Source organism: Mus musculus, chromosome X, assembly GCF_000001635.26.
Source record: "Mus musculus strain C57BL/6J chromosome X, GRCm38.p6 C57BL/6J".
NCBI classification, from domain to species: domain Eukaryota; kingdom Metazoa; phylum Chordata; class Mammalia; order Rodentia; family Muridae; genus Mus; species Mus musculus.
Window position 1 is genome coordinate 89,283,721 of NC_000086.7, and position 19,667 is coordinate 89,303,387.

The window sequence follows — 19,667 nt, forward strand, 5'->3', positions numbered from 1 at the left end:
ATACAAAGTCTGTCTCATGGATTCTTAGTTTTGTTATTTAGTTGTTACTAATATTATTCCTTTATTTTTCTCCCTATTATTTTTTCAATGATTAATTTTCAGGAGCAACAACAATTGAACTCTGGTCACCATATTGAATGCTGAAATGAAAGCACTGTCTCAGGTTTTTGTTGTTATTTGTTTGTATTTGGATTGCCATAACAAAATACAATATACTCTTTTCAGAGTTGATAGAATGCAGAAATGAAACCAGTTAGCATGTTTGTTTTAGTGGTAAATAAGACAAGCACATTTGATCATGTTTTGCATTATTGGGTCACTTGTAATCTCTCTTCTGGAACTTTCTAAGATCTTATATTCATATTTTGCTTTTCCTATGATCTACAATACTTGTCAAAAAATGTCATACAGACATGCCTAAAGACATATATAATGAAATAATTTTCTCAGTTGTGACTCCTTCCCAGATAACCCTGGCTTGTGTCAAGTTGAAAGAAAAAGGAAAAAAGAAAAGGAAAAAAACTACTGATCAGTATAAGGCTTTATTTACAAATAAAGTAACATTGAATGTTGAGATTTTAATATATAAAGAGAAGGGCACAATTCATTTTCTAGCAGATAGTAAATATGTAAATAATTTAAGAAATGACATTTTTATATTAGATCTCTGCCTTTGAACAAACATTCTAACTTACTTATTTCCCTAAGCTTATTTTTATAGTTGCTTACAAAAGATAGAATACATTATTGTGTTAATTTGTAGATACGACTTGATATTTGTTATTATGCTTATATTACATATCTTGTTTGTTAGTTTCATGTGGCAAAATTCTTGGACTTAAAGATATCTTCAGCAGCTTTTGGGTTTCTGATTAATTTGAGTATTTTATAAAATGATTCCTTTGGATTTTCTAATTAGAGACTCATGCCATCTATTATAACTGTTTCAATATGCCTGTCTCTTATATACTTTGGTGTTTCACTACTGTGTTTATGGATTTTCATTCATGATTAAGCAATAGGTGATATTATACATCTGCATCACTTCCTTGACTTTAATGGGATGTTTCTAAAATTTCAGATTTAGTCTAACATGTTGTAGATTTTATGAAATAAAAATTCTCTTCTAATGAACCCACTCTGTTCTAATGAGAGACAAAAGAGGAGTGGATCTGGATGGGAAGGGAAGCAGAGAGAATCTTGAAGGAGTAGAGGGAAGGGAAATGATAATCAAGATGTATTATATGAGAAAAGAATCCATTTTTAATAAGAGAGGGATTTAAATAAAAGAAAATTCTCTTTTAATACAGTTTTTTCTAAGAGGTTTTGTATCTTAAATAGCTGTTAAATATTTTACCAAAAACTTTTTAATGCATATGTATAAATGGTCAAATGTATTTTCTCCTCTAACTTATTAATTAGGGAAAATCCATCTTGATGTTATGTTTTAATATCCTTATAATTCATTATCTACTTATTAATTACTTCACTGAATAATAAAAAAATGATATAGAATTCATGTCTCCACACATAAATGAGCTTGGCTCAATGAATCATTGTTTTCAAGTATTTATTAATTATATATATATATATATATATATATATATATATGCATTATGACTTTATGTGCTCTACATTTATATATCTACCCTCAGAGTACAAATGGACTAGGATTCCCTTGAACTGGAGTTATAGGCAGTTTTGAGTCAATGATATTAATGCTGGAAAACAATTTCAGGACCTCTATAAGAACATGATACCACTCTTAACCAATAACCATCTCACCAAATCAGAAGTCAAGTTTTTGAGGTAACATTATTAAATTTGCCCCAAGATCAGTATATGTGTTGAAGTGAATTCAATAATTTATCTTTTAATATAGTATAGAACAGTTTTCATAAGAAAGTAATTTGTTTTCTTATTAACAACTTTGTGAAATTGGACTACAAATTTGACTTTTCGTAGAATATTTTAAGAGTCTTGCATAGAGTCTTAGATTTGACAGCAAAGTACAATCAATCATAGAAAGAAGTTGGTAGCTATACATGATTGTGATACATAAAATAATATTTTTGAAAGATTTACTACATATTGTGTGAATTTTATCATGATTACATAGTGTAGTCAATGTTATCAAATTATAATATTGTCTGGTGAGGTTTTCAATGTACAGAGTGGTAATGTCCAAAACAACAGTCATATAAAGTAAGACTATCAAAGAACCTAGCAAGATACTGAAGTTTCTAAACTGAAAATGAAGCCTTGAAATATTTATATTATCAGATTGAGATAAATTACATATAAATATTATAATCCCTTGGTTACCCATTAAAATTGTATGAAGTTCTATGTTTTCATTAACTGTAATATTTTTATTAAAGCTATTTTATCTCTGCATTTTAAATAACTCATTAAAAGAAGGAAGAGGAAACAGAAAAACAAAAATATTAAAAGAAGATTAGAAAAGGAGCAACAATTAAACTACAGATTAGGGTGAGAGGGCCAAATTTACAGTTAACACTACTTGCACTTCATTCATACTAGTTTGAATTCATTACCCAGCACTTATATAAAAAGTCATTATTTCCCATAAACACCTGTAGCTTAGCTCTGAGGAGTGGGGGAACAAAATTATTACTGGGGATTACTGGTCTCCAGCCTAAATGAAATGAAGAAAAACCAAAGTAAAAGGAGAGACCTTTGCTACAAGGAAAAATATATGAAGTGATCAAGAAGGACAGTCCTAACAGGGCATGGTGGTGCATGCCTTTAATCCCAGCACTTGGGAGGCAGAGGCAGGCAGATTTCAGAGTTTGGGGTCAGCCTGGTCTACAAAGTGAGTTCCAGGACAGCCAGTGCTATACAGAGAAACCCTGTCTAAAAAAAAAAAAAAAAAAAAAAGGACAGTCCATGTACTATTTTGGCCTCTGAATTCCTGTACACACACACAAGTTTCCTCACACACATTTCCTCACACAGATATATAATAAATACAATATAATATAATGAATTAATCTTTTTGTAAACAACACAAAGCTTGGCTGGAGACATGAGTCAGTGGTTCAGACTGTGCACTGCTCTTGCAAAAGGCCTTAGTTACATTCATTCGTTCCTACATCACATGGCTCACAACTCCTTATAAGTCTACTTCCAAAAGATCTAATTAACAAAATCAGAAAAGAAAAGGGAAACATAACAACAGAATCTGAGGAAATCCAAAACATCAGATCCTACTACAAAAGGCTATGCTTAACTAAACTGCAAAACAAGTATTGAATGGACAATTTTCTAGACAGATACCAGGTACGAAAATTAAATCATGATCAGATTAACTATCTAAATAGTCCCATAACCCTAAAAAATAGAACAGTCATTAATAGTCTCCCAACCAAAAAAAAAAAAAAAAAAAAAAAAAAAAAAAAAAAAGCCTAGGTACAGATGGGTTTAATACACAGTTCTATCAGACCTACAAAGAAAACCTATTACCAATTCTCCTCAAACAATTCCACAAAATAGAAACAGAAGGTACTCTACACAATTCATTTTATGAAGCCTCAATTACTCTTATAAGTAAACCATGCAATGATCCAACAAAGAGAGTTAACTTCAGACCAATTTCCCCCATGAATATCGATGCAAAAATACTCAACAAAATTCTCACAAATTGAATCCAAGAACACATCAAAATGATCATCCACCCTGATAAAATAGACTTTATACCAGGGATGCAGGGATGGTTCAATATATGGAAATCCATCATTGTAATCCACTATATAAACAAAGTCAAAGACAAAAACCACATGATCATCTTGTTAGATGGTGAGAAAGCATTTGACAAAATCCAGCACCCATTCATCATAAAATTCTTGGAAAGATCAGGAATTCAAGGCCCATACCTAAATGTAGTAAAAGCAATATACAGCAGATCAGTAAACAACATCAAACTAAATGGAGAGAAACTTGAAACAATCCTACTAAAAGCAGGGACTAGACAAGGCTGCTCACTCTCTCCCTACCTATTCAATACAGTACTTGAACTTCTAGCCAGAGCAATTAGAAAACAAAAGGACATCAAAGGGATACAATTTGGAAAGGAAGATATCAAAATATCACTATTTGCAGATTATATGATAGTATACATAAGTGCCTCAAAAAATTCCACCAGAGAACTCCTAACCCTGATAAACAACTTCAGTAAAATAACTGGATATAAAATTAACTCAAAGACACAAAGTGTTCTTTCTCTACACAAAGGATAAACAGAATAAGAAAGAAATTAGGGAAACAACACCATTCACAATAGTCATAAATAATTTAAAATATCGTGTTGCGAATCTAACTAAGCAAGGGGAAGATATGTATGATAAGAACTTCAAGTCTCTGAAGAAAGAAATTGAAGAAGATATCAGAAGTTGTAAAGATCTCCCCTGCTTGTGGATTGGAAGGATTAATATAGTAAAAATAGCTATGCTGCCAAAAGCAATCTCCAGATTCAATGAAATTCTCATCAAAATTCCAACTCAATTCTTCACAGAGTTAGAAAGGGTAATTTTCAAATGCATGTGGAATAACAAAAAAACCTAGGATACCAAAAACTATTGTCAAAAATAAAAGACCCTCTGGTAGAATCACCAGCCCTAACCTCAAGGTGTACTACAGAGCAATTGTGATCAATCCTGAATGATACTGATACATGTAGATCAATGGAATATAATTGAAAATGCAGAAATGAACCCACCCATATATGGTCACTTGATCTTTGACAAAGGAGCTAAAATTATCCAGTTGAAAAATGACAGCATTTTCAACAAATGGTGCTGGCTCAACTGGCAGGTAGCATGTAGAATGTGAATTGATCCGTTCTTATCTCCTTGTACCAAGCTCAAGTCTACATGGATCAACGGACTCCACATAAAACCAGAGACAATGAAACGTTTGAGGAGAAATTTGGAAAGAGCCTTGAGCATATGGGAACAGGGGAAAAATTCCTGAACAGAACACCAACGGCTTGTGCTGTAAGATCTAGAATTAGCAAATGGGATCTCATAAAACTGCAAAGCTTTTGTAAGGCAAAAGAAACTGTCGATAAAACAAAAACGCAACAAACAGACTGGGAAAAGATCTTTATCAATCTGAAATCCAATAGAGGGTTAATATCCAATATATACAAAGAACTCAAGAAGTAAGACTCCAGAAAACCAAATAATCCTACTAAAAAATGGGGTACAAAGATAAAAAAGAATTCTCAACTGAAGAATACCAAATGGTTGAGAAGCACCTAAAAAATGTTCAACAACCTTACTCATCAGAAAAATGCAAATCAAAACATCCCGGAGATTCCACCACACACCAGTCAGAATAGCTAAGATCAAACTTTTAGGTGACAGCAGAATGCTGGCAAGGATGTGAAGAAAGAAGATTACTCATCCATTGCTGGTGGGATTGCAAGATGATACAGCCACTCTCCAAATCAGTTTGGTAGTTCCTCAGATAATTGGACATAGTACTACTGGAAGATCCAGCAATACCTTGCATGGGCATATACCCAGAAGATGTTCCAACAGTTAATAAGGATACAATGCTCCAGTAAGTTCATAGCAGTCTTATTTATAATAGCCAGAACTTGGAAAGAACCCAGTATAGTCTTTCTTACAAATGATGTTAAAATAATATGATTTCAACAGGATTTGTTGAAATTAGCCTTGCCCTAACTGTATAGTATAATAGGTATTTCAGATCGATTCAATTCTAAATATAAAACATAAAATTATAATATCTTTAGAAAAATCTTAAGGAGAAGGGCTGGGGGATATCTCAGTGATCGAACACTTGCCTAGCATGCTAGAAGCTCTGGGTTCAATACCCACTATGAAAATAAAATTAAAAAAAAAGAAGAAGAAGATATCACACAGAAGAGCTTGGTAGTGACTTTGAGGTTAGTGAAGAATTTTTAAACCTGAACACACAATTGTGAATCATAAAATGAATTATGGATAAATTTAACTTTATTTAAGCTAATAATGCTTGACTTTCAAAAACATAGGAATATAAAAGGACTTTGGAGTCTGGGACAGATTATCTGCAAATCATTGAACCAGCAAAAACTTTTAATTTGGAGCTTTTCCTAAGCTCAATAAGAAGCCAAAAAGCATACATTTTTATGAATCAAACTATGTATGATCTGAACATACCACTTCACTCAAAAGGATATATGTGTGGGCAAATAAAAACATGTTCAACATCATTATACTACAGGGAAATAAAAATTAATTTAAATACAAAATTCCCTAATATCTCTGTAAATCAATCTGGAAGATTTTTTTATCAAATTACATATATAATCATATATTCTTTTAACTTTTGAGAATTTACCTAAGAAATGCAAATCTTTGTTTGTACTGAACACTAACTAGAAGTATATTTTGGAACAAGTATATTTTGATAAATTGCTAAACAAATATAGTATATTTGTAAAATAAACTTACAACACAAAAGGTAACAATAACTATAAACAATATATTGAATCTGACCAAAGTATATTCTTTCAGTGCAAAATAACAATCTCTACAGGTTACTTTTAATTTCATTTATATGAAGTTTTTTAAAATAATGATACAGTAAATGAAGAAAATTCAGTGGCTTCCAGGGATAGTTAAATGGAAGTATAATTACAATGTGTAAAACTAGGCCATTTGAGGAGTTATTGGAGAAAGCTGTACTCTAATTGTAATTTTGGTTATAAAAATCTACAGTTTTTTTTAATATCATTAAAATACCAGAATTTACAACATAAAACAAACAAGAAAAATATCAAGAGACTGTACATTAAAACTGAGTAAATACAGATTAGACTGTCGTTTTATAAATTTATTTTTAAGTATGTTTTAATTGAAGTAGAATTACCTCACTTTGCCTTTCCTTTTCTCCCCAGCCCATCCCAATTCCCTCTGTCAAACCCTTCCCATTTGTTCATATTTAAGTTTCTTTGCTCTTTGATTGTTATTGTTACATACACAAGAGTGTAAGTATATGCACACACACACACACACATATATATATATATATGCAACCTGATGAGTTTATTTAGTGTTGTTTGTATGTTTTTTACCACTCAGTAACCAAGTAAAGTGGTCATCCCTATGTAAGAAGAGTGATGTCTTTCACAGCAGATGTTAACTGCCTGTGGTTCTTCATCTAGGGGTGGGGCCCCATGATATTTTTCCCTATGTTGGCATATTAATTGATGTTGCCATAGTTCAGATCTTATTTAGGCAGACATATTATTGGGATTTCATAGGTGCCACTTCTCTATTATATATAAAAGACACGATTTTGCAATAGACTTCCTAGTCCTTTTGTTTTCTGAAGTTATCTATGTAAATATCTATGCTGATTCTAAAAGAAGTTTCTCTAATTGTAGGTAAGAACTAATCATATACCGTCATTCTTATTTTTAGTTTAGAGGTGTGTATATTAGTGCAATCACTTGTAGACGCCAGAAAAGAGGATTGGATACCTGGAAGCTGCAAGTACAAGGGTTTGGAACCTGCTGACATGGACACTTAGAACAAAAGACCAGTCCTCTGTGGAAGCAGTATGTATTCTTAATTGTTAAGCCATTTCCCCAGTCCTTAAGCTGATATCTTTAGAAGCTGGGCCAAAAAACCCTAGGAACTCCTTTCTACCATTTGTAATTTCTATGAATCTAAGCTGCTTTCGAAATATAAAGGGTTAAAAGGCTTCTGATGTTCGCTCCAATATCTAAAAACCATAGAAGTCATCACTTGTATATTTTCATGAAATAGCAGCAAAATTGAAAGTCGATTCCATTTTTGAGACTGAGCAAAGGACTTGGGTTAACAAGGTCACAGGGCCAACTGCCACCTTGAAGTCAGGAGAAACAGGCACATTCTGAAAGATACAATGATTTGCTTCTCTGGAGCAGAAACTCCTGGAAGTCAAGGAGGCAGAACCAATTACTTTACTAGTAATATTGACAAATTACTGTGGGATGAATGCAGACCAGTCTGAAATTGCAAAACTACTGGGAGTGGCAATTGCAGAGGGTGCCTCGGACTTTTGCAGGTCTTTGGTCTAAGAGGGTCACCAGGTTCTTATAATGGGAATCTGAAATAAGTCCCCTAGTGGCTCTGCCAAGAGGAAGGAGAATATTGTTTCTTGATCTCTCTCCTTAATGGCCTTACTCTACAGGGTAACTTAGAAACTTTATGTTACCAAGAAGAATTACTTCCCACCATACACTGATTTTTCCTCTTTCCTGTCTCAATTAAGAAAAAGTAAATAATGTAGCCAACATAATATAGGGTTCCAAATCTATTGATTGGAGATGATGCAGGCACACGAGAAAACAAAGAGCTGAGATAGGTACTAGGATGTTAATATTGTAAATGTAGCATTACCAAAATTCAGAACCACTAAAACACTAAAAGCTAATTGGGAAAAAGTTGAGAGACCTTTTCTTAAGCTCACATTATAATACCATAGCCAAAGGCCTCTACTATAAACTGGACTTACAGTTAATAGAGCTGAAAAACAAAGATGCTCAAAACCAATACAAGGAGATCCTAAAGCAAAGAAAGGAGACAAAATCAAAGATACCAACAAAATTTAAACGCTTTTTGCACTTAGTGCTCCACAAACATTAAATACAGGCTGACTCCTAACCATGTTAATGCCAAGCCTCTTGATAACAGAACATTTTCCTTAGTATATAACACTAATACACGTGTGAATTTCAGTGAAGTATTACAAAGAACACATCTCAGGAAAGAACAATCTAAAAGCATAAAGCAATCATTAGAATTAGATGCAAGACTCAGAATTATTTTAAAACAAGAAAGTTAGCATTGATATAATCAGATTTTCCTCTTTTTTGACAGGATATCACTGTTCTAGTTAATGGTGAATCCTGTTTTGTCCTCTAGCAGAAGGGAGGATGAGACAGGATTGAAAGTTCACAAACTGTCTTGACTATGGAGTGAATTCAAGATAGGCCTAAAGAATTGAGAGGTCTGATATCAAAATAAAATTAAGAAGAGAAATTGGGATATAGTTCTATCAATGACAGAGTACTTGCCTAACATGCATGAGTCCTTAAATTCAATCCCCAGGAATACATTCTTATAAAAAAACAATAAGACAAGGGAGATATTTCAGCTGGTTTAGGCTCTTGCCCTCAAGCCCTTGACCTGGGTTTAACCACTAGGATGTACATGGCATACATATACCTACGGTTACACATGGCACTCACATGATGGGTAAACAGAAAGACAGACAGACAAGATAAGATAGATAGATGTAATGAACATATAAATGCAATTTAAAATTTACAGAAATATAGCCCACAAATTTAGAGACTTTACTAACAAATAATATGTCTGATAATGAAAGTAACTGCTAGTAGGTTCAATCAGGGCACACAAAGATTTTTCTGTCTCCTAACCTATGTACCTTGGAAGATACACATACTCACAGCTCTTTAAATAGGAGCACCTTGGGTTACAGTAAGCTCTAAACTCCTATGAAAAGAGCAGACATGAAAGAAATACAGAAGAGAGCTAGGTAAAGGTGGCAGGTTACAGTTATGGCTTATAAGTCAAAAATGTCATAATTGCTGAGTAGCACTTGGGATATAGGAGAAAGTTATATGATACTTGTTGCTCTGAAGCTTCTGAAATGTACTAAGCCTTGTGACACCCTGATATCACACTTCTGACCTCCATATCTGGGAGAAAACAGATTTCTTCTGTTGTAAGCTACCCAGTTTGCTACAGTTGCTCTGGGAAACAAACATGCCAGGCTGATTTTAAAATGAACAAAATTGTACAAACAAATATCTCACAAAAGAAGACATATGATGGGGAATTAGCATATGAATAGATGTGCAACATAATTTGACGTTAGAAAAATCCATTATAACAAATATTTACCAGCCTACTCCAAATAGAAAACACTAAAAACAATTCCTGGTGAATATGCAACTGACTACTGAGATGACGAAAAGATTTAGAAGTCTCATATGATGGCAGTACCAGCTTCCTGGAAGGTAACACCAGAGAATCTTGAGCTCTGGTCAGCTGGAGTACAGAAGAAACTGTTACAAGCCCCACTGTATCACCAAAACAGAAACAAAGGAATGAACAAAAGAAAAGAAAAAAAGGAAGGACTATGAGAAAATGAAGGAAATTTAATGAGGTGAGGACTTCAGTTAATTGTGGTATTGTGATACATATTCATTAACTTATGACAAAATGTTAGTTTAAGGGACTGACAATAAGATAGAACAAATACTAAGAAAAAAACAATGATGGACAGTAAGGTGCCTCAGCAGGTAAAGTTGTTTGCTGACAAGCTCGAACAGTTAAATTTCATCCTCTGGACGAACCTACACGGTAGGAGAGAACCAATTCTCAAAAACTTTTTTCTGCCCTCCATACCCATGTGTCATTGCAAGTAGCCATACACATGAACACATGAATTAATTAATTAAGGAGAAATGAGAAATTAAACTTTTAGAGAAGAAGAAAAAAATTAACATCTTGTACTAGTGTTGGAGTTTTCCAGCTCCTACTACCTCTAAAGAGTAGTTGAGACCACAGGTCTGGGTAAATAAAAGGTCATCAATAAAGATTTTTTTTTTAAACCTGTAAGGGCCAAGCACAATGGCAGCTTTCTATGGGAATTTGGTTCTAACATGGAAAGTTGTTTCTTCTATCACTCAGAGCCCTTCCTTTGATGAATTAGAACAGCTATTAGTGGAAAGAGAACATATAGGTTCAGAATTTACTAAATCTAGTGATTTGAATCTAAGAATATCAGAGCTGAAGTTAGAAGGAATATGAGCAATATCTTCTAATATGTAGGAAATGGGGCCAATATACTTCACCCCACAGATTTTACTTTACATTTCAGTTGTAGAAGAGATCTGTTTGCTTACCTGAAACTTCCTCATAGAATAAAGCTTTTGCAGTCCTGAGCCAGATGCACCAGAAAGTAGCTTCCTGGGATCTGCTATGAATCTTGATTAGGATCTCCAAGGGTAGAAAAACAGCGTTGGGGCTCTCTTCTGATATCACTATTTTTGGAAAAGGAACTACTGATAATTTGGTTTCTAAATTTGAGACCTGGTCCATCTCTTTTTTTATGTTAAACTGAGAACACTGTCTTAATCAAAAGCTATTACTCACCTCCCCTCTCATCCCAGTGGCCATAAAAGGGGTGGGGGTGGGGGATGACTGTGTCTAAAAGCCATAATTGGTGATCCCAGAACTAACAGAGAGGTATTCTGTTCTGGTGTGCATGGCATGGCCACTTACTCTGGTTCTTCAATTGGGATTTTCTTTGTTTTTAAAGACAAAGATTTTTTCACTTATCTTGGTCCAGCCTGGAATCTTTGTTTTTTTATCCCCAGGATGGTATTGAAATTGCAAGAATCCTGATTAGGCCTCCTATATGGTGGTATTATAGGTGTATGTCACCACTTAGGTTCTCCTGTTTAGATTTATGAGGGCCTATGATTCTTCTTTTTACTTATTTGTAACTGAAACTTGTCCAATGTCTTGTTCTAGGGGTATAAAGTAATTAAAAATTACAGCAGATCCTTCAAAAATCTTGGGCATATCTGATACCTGTTTAAATTGTTTTAGTGAACCAAGTTTGTACTCTTTCAGTCATTCACAGTTTTGGGCCTTGTGTATCAAAAAACATCCCAATAATTTAAAAAGTAAATTGTCCTGTGTGTGGAATTTCTTTGTCCATCAAGAAAAAAAAAAGTTGGAAGTAATTGCTTACACCAATATTATTTATTATTCGCATAGATCTCAAAATGGAGATACAGGGCTAGGGATGGCCTTGTACTATGCTTCAAAGAATGAAGAGATAGTGTCTATGATTATCAAGATTTAAGACAATACAGGCTAACAAAAAGTCAATAGTAAACCTTTTATTTTCAGTTGGTGAGATACATAGCCCTCTAATTTTCCCTCCAATTTTCTACTGATTATAGCTATAAGATATTCCCTATTAAATTGCATATGTTTTAATTGCCAATAATCACTGTACTCCAAACAAACAAATAAAAGAAGCACTAGTTTCAATATTGTAAAATTACTATACAGGAACAATATTATTCTATGACAAACATGAAGGAAGTTTAAATTTTCTTTGTGCTCATAAGTATATACAACTCACCAGAGATCCAGAAAGATCATATTCTCTGAAATTCCCTTACAAATAAATAAATAAAATAACATCACACAGTGACATACAGAAATAAGCTACACTTTGTCTACTGGTGACTAATGGAGATTTTAAGATAAAGTTTTGGTATATTAGACATGTATGTTCATGATTCTTTCATATGATAATTTGACCACACAAATCACCCCACTAAATTCACAATACAAGATATTATTAGATTATATTATATTATTTGGCTATTGTTCTTTGTGGTGATTATGGCTGTTCACTATTTATTCCTGGCTGACTCAAACTCTTTGTGATCATATTGCCTCTGCTTCCTAAGTGCTGAGATTAGAGGAATGCAACACCACACCCAGGTTCTTATTTGTTTTAAATTGGCTAGGACCCTATAAGATCTCACATCTTCTCTTCTGTTATTTTTATGAATATATATATATATATATATATATGTATATATATATATACATATACATGCACATACAGACACATATATATGTGTGTGTATATATATATATATATATATATATATATATATAACCATGTATTCTAAGTACTTACTGTTATCTACCTTGGTCTCTCCAGACTTATCTTAGACTTTGATCTCTCTCATGGACTCTGGGAGCTGCTCTAACTCCAGTTATGTTCCTCATTAACTGAAGAATTCTTCTCTAAAGTATCTTCTGGGACTGAGTTAAGATTACAAAATCTGTGTTTCTCAAAGGGAAAAAAAATGAAGCCTTACTCACATATTAGAATTGCAAAGCATTCTGCAAAGATATTCTGGTATTTTAAAAATTACTGTACAAATGCTACTTTGTATAGATGATGCCATAATGCATGCATGATTGCTTTTGTAATTAAAAACTTCAAATTCTATTAAGATACATTTAATTTTTAAAGATACATTTATTTCATGTGTATGAGTGCTCATTTGAATGTATGTGTGTCCACCACAGGTACACTTTGTGCCCATGCGAGTCAGAAAAGAGTGTGAGATTCCTTGGAACTGAATTTATAGATGGTTGTGAGCTGCCATACAGATGTTTAGAACTAAATCTGGGTCATCTGTAAAAACAAGTGCTCTGAACTGATGAGCCAACTCTCCAACCCAAATATTTCAAAATTTTTGATTGACATAATTAGTAAACAAAGAGATAGTGAAATAATAGTAAGACTATCATTTTATCCAAGATACTGAACAAATTTAAAACTGATTAAATAAAATTCCTGTCAGTTGAAGATGCTCATATATATATATGTGTGTGTGTGTGTGTGTGTGTGTGTGTGTGTGTGTGTGTGTGTGTGTTTATATGTTAGGTGACTACAAATTGATATACCATTAGCCTAGCCTTGTTCCTATAAGCCTGTGATCTCAGAGACTTGGGAGACCGAGGCAGGAGCATTACTAGTTCAAGGCTTTCAAGTTACAGAGTGAGTTCAAGGACATCCCTAACAACTTATATATAACTTATATTAAATTAAACCTGCCTAAACTAAAACTAAAAAACAACAGAGCTGCAGATACAGTTCATGGTAGAGAGCTTGAAACATGAAATCCTGTATGCAATATTCAATATAGTTAAAATAAGAAGACAAAGCATCATTGAAAATATTTCATTAGTATTCATAAAAATTACAATCAAAATCAATTTTGAATGTGAACTAAGATTAATATTCATAAAAATTTGCACTGACTTTATTTAACTCAAATTTAAATATTTCCTATCAGAAATTATGTTCAATTAATATTTCCATTCTATTCACCATAAAAATAAAAAATCAACTTATGTTTATATCAGAAACAACTAGTTAAGTCAATGTATCAATTTTTGTCATACATATACACAGTTTAGAGTACTATGGAGAAAAGTATGAGGTGAATGAATCCACACTTACACACACACACACACACACACACACACACACACACACACACACACACAAAGTGGACTCTCATTAGACACTGAATCTATCAAAACATTGATTTGGGATTTTGTAACCTTCAGAATTGTGAACCATAAATTTTGGGTTCCAGGAAGTATGAGGCTAGGAATCTTCTTTACCTTGTGAGGGTAAAATGAGAAGATTGTAAAGTAGAAAGAGAAGCCTCACCATAAACTCTGACCATGTAATCTCAAATTGCCAACTTCCAGAACTGTGATAAATATTTGTTGCTTAAGAAAGGTGTATAGTTACTTAATAAACAGATTAAGTTATTCATCAAATCAATTTTCATAATGGTAGTACTAAAACTTTAAAGTACTAAGATTTTTAATTTATATGAGCAGTAATGATTCTTGTGCTTCTTTGCATTTCAGGTACAAACAGAAACCTTCTAAAGTGTAACACTAACTTTTTGATTAAGAAACAAATAAAACCCTGAAAAAGGAACCTAAAATTTTGTGAATTAATTAATATTTTCTTAATTCTTGAATAAAGTAAGTATAGTTATATACTATAGACTGAACACTTAAAACTTTTGTTTATACATCATGCTACATTCTCTCTCTCATTTCAAAAAGTACCTACTTTCCTATCATGTTATCTTTTCTAAATCAATAATGTGATAAAACGTCTTCTAATTTGTTTTTCAGAATGATTAAATAGAGTTAAATACCATTCATAGAAAAATGTAAAACACCATTAATAAACTTAAGTTCAAAGGTTATTATAAGCTGATAAAGGGAATACTTTGTGAAACACTCGGAAGAACAGAGAACACAATAGGAATAGAATATTACAAATGTGTTGTCTCTTGACTCTTCTTGACGTTCCACTATTTAGAACCAAGACTTCTCAAAATGATAAATGATTGAAACATTACTAAGTTGGGGGAGCAAAAGCACAAAGCTGTTGGAATGTACACTGTTTATAGCTGTGATTGAGCTGTGGTTTGGCATTTCATTTCCTCATCATTTAGCCCCTCTTCATACAATGGTGAAAAGCTGCTGGAAAGAAAAATATACATCTTATCTGAAATTTCAAAACATTTCATCTTGCTGGTTTAAACATGAGCTTGGGGATGGGCACAGAAAAGTTCCAAAACTCTTTCTCTTGAAACGAACAACAACGCAAAAAAAAACCAAACCAAAACAAACAGGAAAAACACCCTCAAATTCCTTCACTCTTTGAGATTCCAAGACATATATGCCCACAAACCTTGCTTGAGCTTTCTTAGAGCTGACAAAGGTATCAGTGTCTGTGGGAATGCCAGTGTTGTAGAGGGAAGAATTCCCTTAGAATGTCCTTAAACAGCGTTTATTGGTCCCAAGTTAGAGCCTCTCCACTTGATTACATGAGTTAGACTTAAACCAAGGGATTCCTTGTCTGGAATTGTAGAAGGTTAAGTGCAGGACTTGCTGAGTTTTGCAGCTTTGCAGAGTTGAAGATGCAGGTATAGAAATGGCAGCAGATAGACCAAAGTGTGAACACCCTGCCCCTTCTCAGAAGTGGAAACAAAACACCCATGGAAGGAGTTACAAAGTTTGGAGCTGAGACTAAAGGATGGACCATCCAGAGGCTGCCACACACGGGGATCCATCCCATAATCAGCTACCAAACGCAGACACTATTGCATACTCCAGAAAGATTTTGCTGAAAGGACACTGATATAGCTGTCTCTTGTGAGGCTATGCCAGTGGTGGCAAACACAGAAGTAGATGTTCATAGTCAGCTATTGGATGGAACACAGGGGCCCCCCAATGGGGGATCTTGAGAAAGTACCCAAGGAGCTGAAGGGGTCTGCAACCCTATAGGTGGAACAACAATATGAACTAACAAGTACCCCCAGAGTTCATGTCTCTAGCTGTATATGGAGCAGAAGATGGCCTAGTCGGCCATCATTGGGAAGAGAGGCCCCTTGGTCTTGCAAACTTTATATTCCCCAGAACAAGGGAACACCAGGGCCAAAATGTGGGAGTGGGTGGGTAGGGGAGCTGGGGTGGAGGGTATAGGGGACTTTCGGAATAGCATTTGAAATGTAAAGAAAATACCTAATAAAAATAGAAAAAAAATAAATGGCAGCAGTAGTGGGCAATATATCTTTTTATTTATTTATTTATTTATTTATTTATTTATTTATTTATTTATTTTTGGCTTTGGATTTCAACAGGTCCTTTTGTTTATATATTTTTAAAAGAAATCATATAGTAACACATTGGTTGTATCATGAAGGTTCAATAGTAGCATTAGATCTAAGGGCCTTTGACATGCAAAGCAAGTGTTTACAACTAAACTTCACCCCTGAAAATCTGTGCAACTCAGAAAATCCTGTACTTCTACATTTGAGACGGGTAGAAGGAAGATGCCCTTGATTTAATGTGGGAAGCCGCCCCCACATTCGCCGTCACAAGATGGCGCTGACATCCTGTGTTCTAAGTTGGTAAACAAATAATCTGCGCATGAGCCAAGGGTATTTACGACTACTTGTACTCTGTTTTTCCCGTGAACGTCAGCTCGGCCATGGGCTGCAGCCAATCAGGGAGTGATGCGCCCTAGGCAATGGTTGTTCTCTTTAAAATAGAAGGGGTTTCGTTTTCTCTCTCTCTTGCTTCGCTCTCTCTTGCTTCTTACACTCTGGCCCCAAAAAGATGTAAGCAATAAAGCTTTGCCGTAGAAGATTCTGGTTGTTGTGTTCTTCCTGGCCGGTCGTGAGAACGCGTCGAATAACAATTGGTGCCGAAACCCGGGACGAGAAAAAACTCCGGACTGGCGCAGGAGGGATACTTCATTTCAGAACCAGAACTGCGGATCACGTTTATAAAGGTTCCCGTAACACAGACTGTTGAGAAGGATTCAACTGCCGAATTCAGAACTCATCAGCTGGGGAACGACGGTGATAAAGGTTCCCGTAAAGCAGACTGTTAAGAAGGATTCAACTGTATGAATTCAGAACTTTTCAGCTGGGGAACGAGAGTACCAGTGAGTATGTTTGGCCTTGAATTTTTTCTGGTGTTAGGAGCCCTTTTGTTCTTTTTCACATGCTATCAAGTGATTAAGATAGGGCTGAAAATTCTAGAGGAAATTCAGGACAATCTATCAGAAGTAAAGCGGGGAGAGAGAGTAGGAACAAAGAGGAAGTATGGTACACAAAATAAGTATACAGGCCTTTCCAAGGGTCTTGAACCCGAGGAAAAGTTAAGGTTAGGTAGGAATACCTGGAGAGAGATTAGAAGAAAAAGAGGAAAAAGGGAGAAGAAAAAAGATCGATTAGCGGAGGTCTCTAGGAGATACTCGTCACTAGATGAGCTCAGGAAGCCAGCTCTTAGTAGCTCTGAAGCAAGTGAAGAATCCTCCTCTGAGGAAACAGACTGGGAGGAAGAAGCAGCCCATTACCAGCCAGCTAATTGGTCAAGAAAAAAGCCAAAAGCGGCTGGCGAAAGTCAGCGTACTGTTCAACCTCCCGGCAGTCGGTTTCAAGGTCCGCCCTATGCGGAGCCCCCGCCCTGCGTAGTGCGTCAGCAATGCGCAGAGGGGCAATGCGCAGAGAGGTGCGCAGAGAGATGCGCAGAGAGGCAGTGCGCAGAGAGGCAGTGCGCAGAGAGGCAGTGCGCAGACTCATTCATTCCCCGAGAGGAACAAAAGAAAATACAACAGGCATTTCCAGTCTTTGAAGGAGCCGAGGGTGGGCGTGTCCACGCTCCGGTAGAATACGTACAGATTAAGGAAATTGCCGAGTCGGTTCGTAAATACGGAACCAATGCTAATTTTACCTTGGCGCAGTTAGACAGGCTCGCTGGTATGGCACTAACGCCTGCTGATTGGCAGACGGTTGTAAAAGCCGCTCTACCTAGTATGGGCAAATATATGGAATGGAAAGCGCTTTGGCACGAAGCTGCACAGGCGCAGGCCCGAGCAAACGCAGCTGCTTTGACTCCAGAGCAGAGAGATTGGACTTTTGACTTGTTAACGGGTCAGGGAGCTTATTCTGCTGATCAGACAAACTACCATTGGGGAGCTTATGCCCAGATTTCTTCCACGGCTATTAGGGCCTGGAAGGCGCTCTCTCGAGCAGGTGAAACCACTGGTCAGTTAACAAAGATAATCCAGGGACCTCAGGAATCTTTCTCAGATTTTGTGGCCAGAATGACAGAGGCAGCAGAGCGTATTTTTGGAGAGTCAGAGCAAGCTGCGCCTCTCATAGAACAGCTAATCTACGAGCAAGCCACAAAGGAGTGCCGAGCGGCCATAGCCCCAAGAAAGAACAAAGGCTTACAAGACTGGCTCAGGGTCTGTCGAGAGCTTGGGGGACCTCTCAGCAATGCAGGTTTAGCGGCTGCCATCCTTCAATCTCAGAACCGCTCCATGAGCAGAAATAATCAGAGGACATGTTTTAATTGCGGAAAGCCTGGGCATTTTAAGAAAGATTGCAGAGCTCCAGATAAACAGGGAGGGACTCTCACTCTTTGCTCTAAGTGTGGCAAGGGTTATCATAGAGCTGACCAGTGTCGCTCTGTGAGGGATATAAAGGGCAGAATTCTTCCCCCACCTGATAGTCAATCAACTGATGTGCCAAAAAACGGGTCATCGGGCCCTCGGTCCCAGGGCCCTCAAAGATATGGGAACCGGTTTGTCAGGACCCAGGAAGCAGTCAGAGAGACGACCCAGGAAGACCCACAAGGGTGGACCTGCGTGCCGCCTCCGACTTCCTATTAATGCCTCAAATGAGTATTCAGCCGGTGCCGGTGGAGCCTATACCATCCTTGCCCCCGGGAACCATGGGCCTTATTCTCGGCCGAGGTTCACTCACCTTGCAGGGCTTAGTAGTCCACCCTGGAGTTATGGATTGTCAACATTCCCCTGAAATACAGGTCCTGTGCTCAAGCCCTAAAGGCGTTTTTTCTATTAGTAAAGGAGATAGGATAGCTCAGCTGCTGCTCCTCCCTGATAATACCAGGGAGAAATCTGCAGGACCTGAGATAAAGAAAATGGGCTCCTCAGGAAATGATTCTGCCTATTTGGTTGTATCTTTAAATGATAGACCTAAGCTCCGCCTTAAGATTAATGGAAAAGAGTTTGAAGGCATCCTTGATACCGGAGCAGATAAAAGTATAATTTCTACACATTGGTGGCCCAAAGCATGGCCCACCACAGAGTCATCTCATTCATTACAGGGCCTAGGATATCAATCATGTCCCACTATAAGCTCCGTTGCCTTGACGTGGGAATCCTCTGAAGGGCAGCAAGGGAAATTCATACCTTATGTGCTCCCACTCCCGGTTAACCTCTGGGGAAGGGATATTATGCAGCATTTGGGCCTTATTTTGTCCAATGAAAACGCCCCATCAGGAGGGTATTCAGCTAAAGCAAAAAATATCATGGCAAAGATGGGTTATAAAGAAGGAAAAGGGTTAGGACATCAAGAACAGGGAAGGATAGAGCCCATCTCACCTAATGGAAACCAAGACAGACAGGGTCTGGGTTTTCCTTAGCGGCCATTGGGGCAG

The 19,667-nt window shown here is 36.1% G+C and overlaps 1 protein-coding gene across 1 annotated transcript; it reads left to right on the forward strand.

The window, feature by feature from the left end:
* The first annotated feature begins 17,148 nt into the window (after window positions 1-17,148).
* On the forward strand, window positions 17,149-18,876 carry Gm52437 (predicted gene, 52437). The gene is made up of 2 exons (XM_030251546.1): window positions 17,149-17,711; window positions 17,751-18,876. Exons 1-2 carry the CDS (start codon window positions 17,149-17,151, stop codon window positions 18,874-18,876), a joined length of 1,689 nt encoding a protein of 562 aa, XP_030107406.1.
* The last annotated feature ends 791 nt before the right edge of the window (window positions 18,877-19,667 follow it).